The sequence below is a fragment of the Crocuta crocuta genome, unplaced genomic scaffold, assembly GCF_008692635.1.
Source record: "Crocuta crocuta isolate KB4526 unplaced genomic scaffold, BGI_CrCroc_1.0 scaffold13, whole genome shotgun sequence".
Classification (NCBI taxonomy): domain Eukaryota; kingdom Metazoa; phylum Chordata; class Mammalia; order Carnivora; family Hyaenidae; genus Crocuta; species Crocuta crocuta.
The window spans coordinates 3,981,797-3,983,617 of NW_027530007.1; the positions used below are offsets into that span (position 1 = coordinate 3,981,797).

General features: G+C 48.9%; 1 protein-coding gene across 1 annotated transcript in view; it reads right to left on the minus strand.

Moving 5' to 3' along the window:
* The window catches only part of VAMP3 (vesicle associated membrane protein 3), a 9,557-nt gene extending 8,432 nt beyond the window's left edge, over positions 1-1,125 (minus strand). Inside the window, exon 1 of the mRNA XM_077763974.1 lies at positions 1,091-1,125. Coding sequence (XP_077620100.1) covers positions 1,091-1,125 — 35 coding nt within the window. The remainder of the gene's footprint in view (positions 1-1,090) is intronic.
* Positions 1,126-1,821: the final 696 nt, after the last annotated feature.

Genomic DNA, 1,821 nt, shown 5'->3' on the forward strand with positions numbered 1-1,821 from the left:
AGAGGGAGTCACAGACTGAAACAGGCTCCAGGCTCTGAGCTGGCGGTAAGCACAGAGCCTGATGCGGGGCTCGAACCGCGAGATCATGACCTAAGCGAAAGTCGGACGCCCAACCGACTAAGCCACCCAGGCACCCCACATTTAAGAAATTTTTTAAGTGACCAGGGTCTAAAGTGCAGGGTTAATAAGATCTACTCTGCATCACTGAAGCACCTGATCTTAAGATGAGGGATCCTACCACAGGGAAGCTCTACCTTACAATTATTTTATTGTTTAAAGACACACATCTTCTTAAAGGCACCCAGTACTCTTCTGCTCTTTCATTGTGGCAGGAATGTTTTTCATAGTTATAAACAATCACAGAATGCCACTTTTCCAGTACAGAGAAATATATTTTCAGAACCAGGGTCAGGAACAGCCTGGTGCAGGCAGGAGGTGGTGCGGGCGGCAAAGGTGAGATGAAGCAGTGCTTCCTCTATTAAAAGGTGCTCCTCTTTCAAAGTCTTTGCTGAATGCCTATTTCTCCCCAGCCACATCTTTCTTGACCACTGTGGCTTTGAAGTTCCTCGTTGCTTCCATTACTTGGCTGGCCACGCTTTGATTTTTCACACTCACACACACAGCTGACCCTTGAACAAGGTGGGGGTAAGGGATGCCCTAACCCTTTCGCCCCCTCCACAGTTGAAAATCTGCATGTAACTTCTGACTCCTCCAAACGTTTAACTACTAACAGCCTGCCGCTGACCAGGGGCCTTATCAAGAACATAAACAGTCGAGTAACACGTGATTTTGTTTGTTATATGTCTTATACACTGTTTTCTTATAATTAAGTCAGCTAGAGAAAAAATGTTAAGAAACTTGTAAGAGAAAATACAATTACAGTACCGTACTGTAGTTAATAGAAAAAAAGTCTACCTGTAAGCAGACCTGCACTGTTCAAACCCGTGTTGTTCAAAGGTCATCGGTAATGTCTTGCTCTCCCAATAGATCACAGACTCCTGTGTCTTAGAAGCCTCTTGCCTGTATCCAAGACGGCACCTAGCAAGCATCTTGTACACAAGAGCTACTGATCCAAGTTCCTTATACCTACCGGGTGTCAAACACCAAGGATGCGGCAGGTGCCATGCCTGCCCTTACAGTTTCTTTTAATTGTCTGACAGATAATCGCGAAGGGCCACGTACTGGCACATTTCCTCCATGTGTTTTCTCACATAATTCTCATGATTCTCTGAGGGAAGTACTACTAGTAAACCCATTTTACAGACGCATAAAGTGAGGTTACGAAAGTCAACACAGCTGGTTGCAGTGGAGTCTGTCTTTAGACCAGGTTTCACTTAATTCTACGGATCGAGAGCTTAACCACTGTAATTTACTGGCACAGCGGCCTCAGCCAGGCACACTCTTGTGGTGATCCTTAGTTCCTACAAGGAACCCATGGAAAGCACCCATTCCTTCCTCCTCTGTTGGTGAGTAATGAACAGGATTGGGGGGGGCGGGGCAGAGGGTCCTCCTGTCTCTTGACAGTTTTCTCTGAATGTTCCTGCGGCAAACTCCATGTTTTCAAGGGCCCCTACAAGACAGCTTCTGCTTAAAGAGAGAAGGTCCACAGCTCTGCCCGAGTACACTCTGCCCACAGGTGCCTCTCGACAGGTCCGAGACCTCTCCCGTTGCAACTTCCGGAGCCCAGCCCAGCGCCTGGCAGCGAGCAGGCGCTCCAGGTCTAGGGCAGTGGCCACCGCTCCCCCCGGGGACCTTGGGCCGGTTGTTGGGGAAACGGAAGAAGCGGTGGGGTTGCGGTAGGGGCGGCGGGGGGCCGTTTCC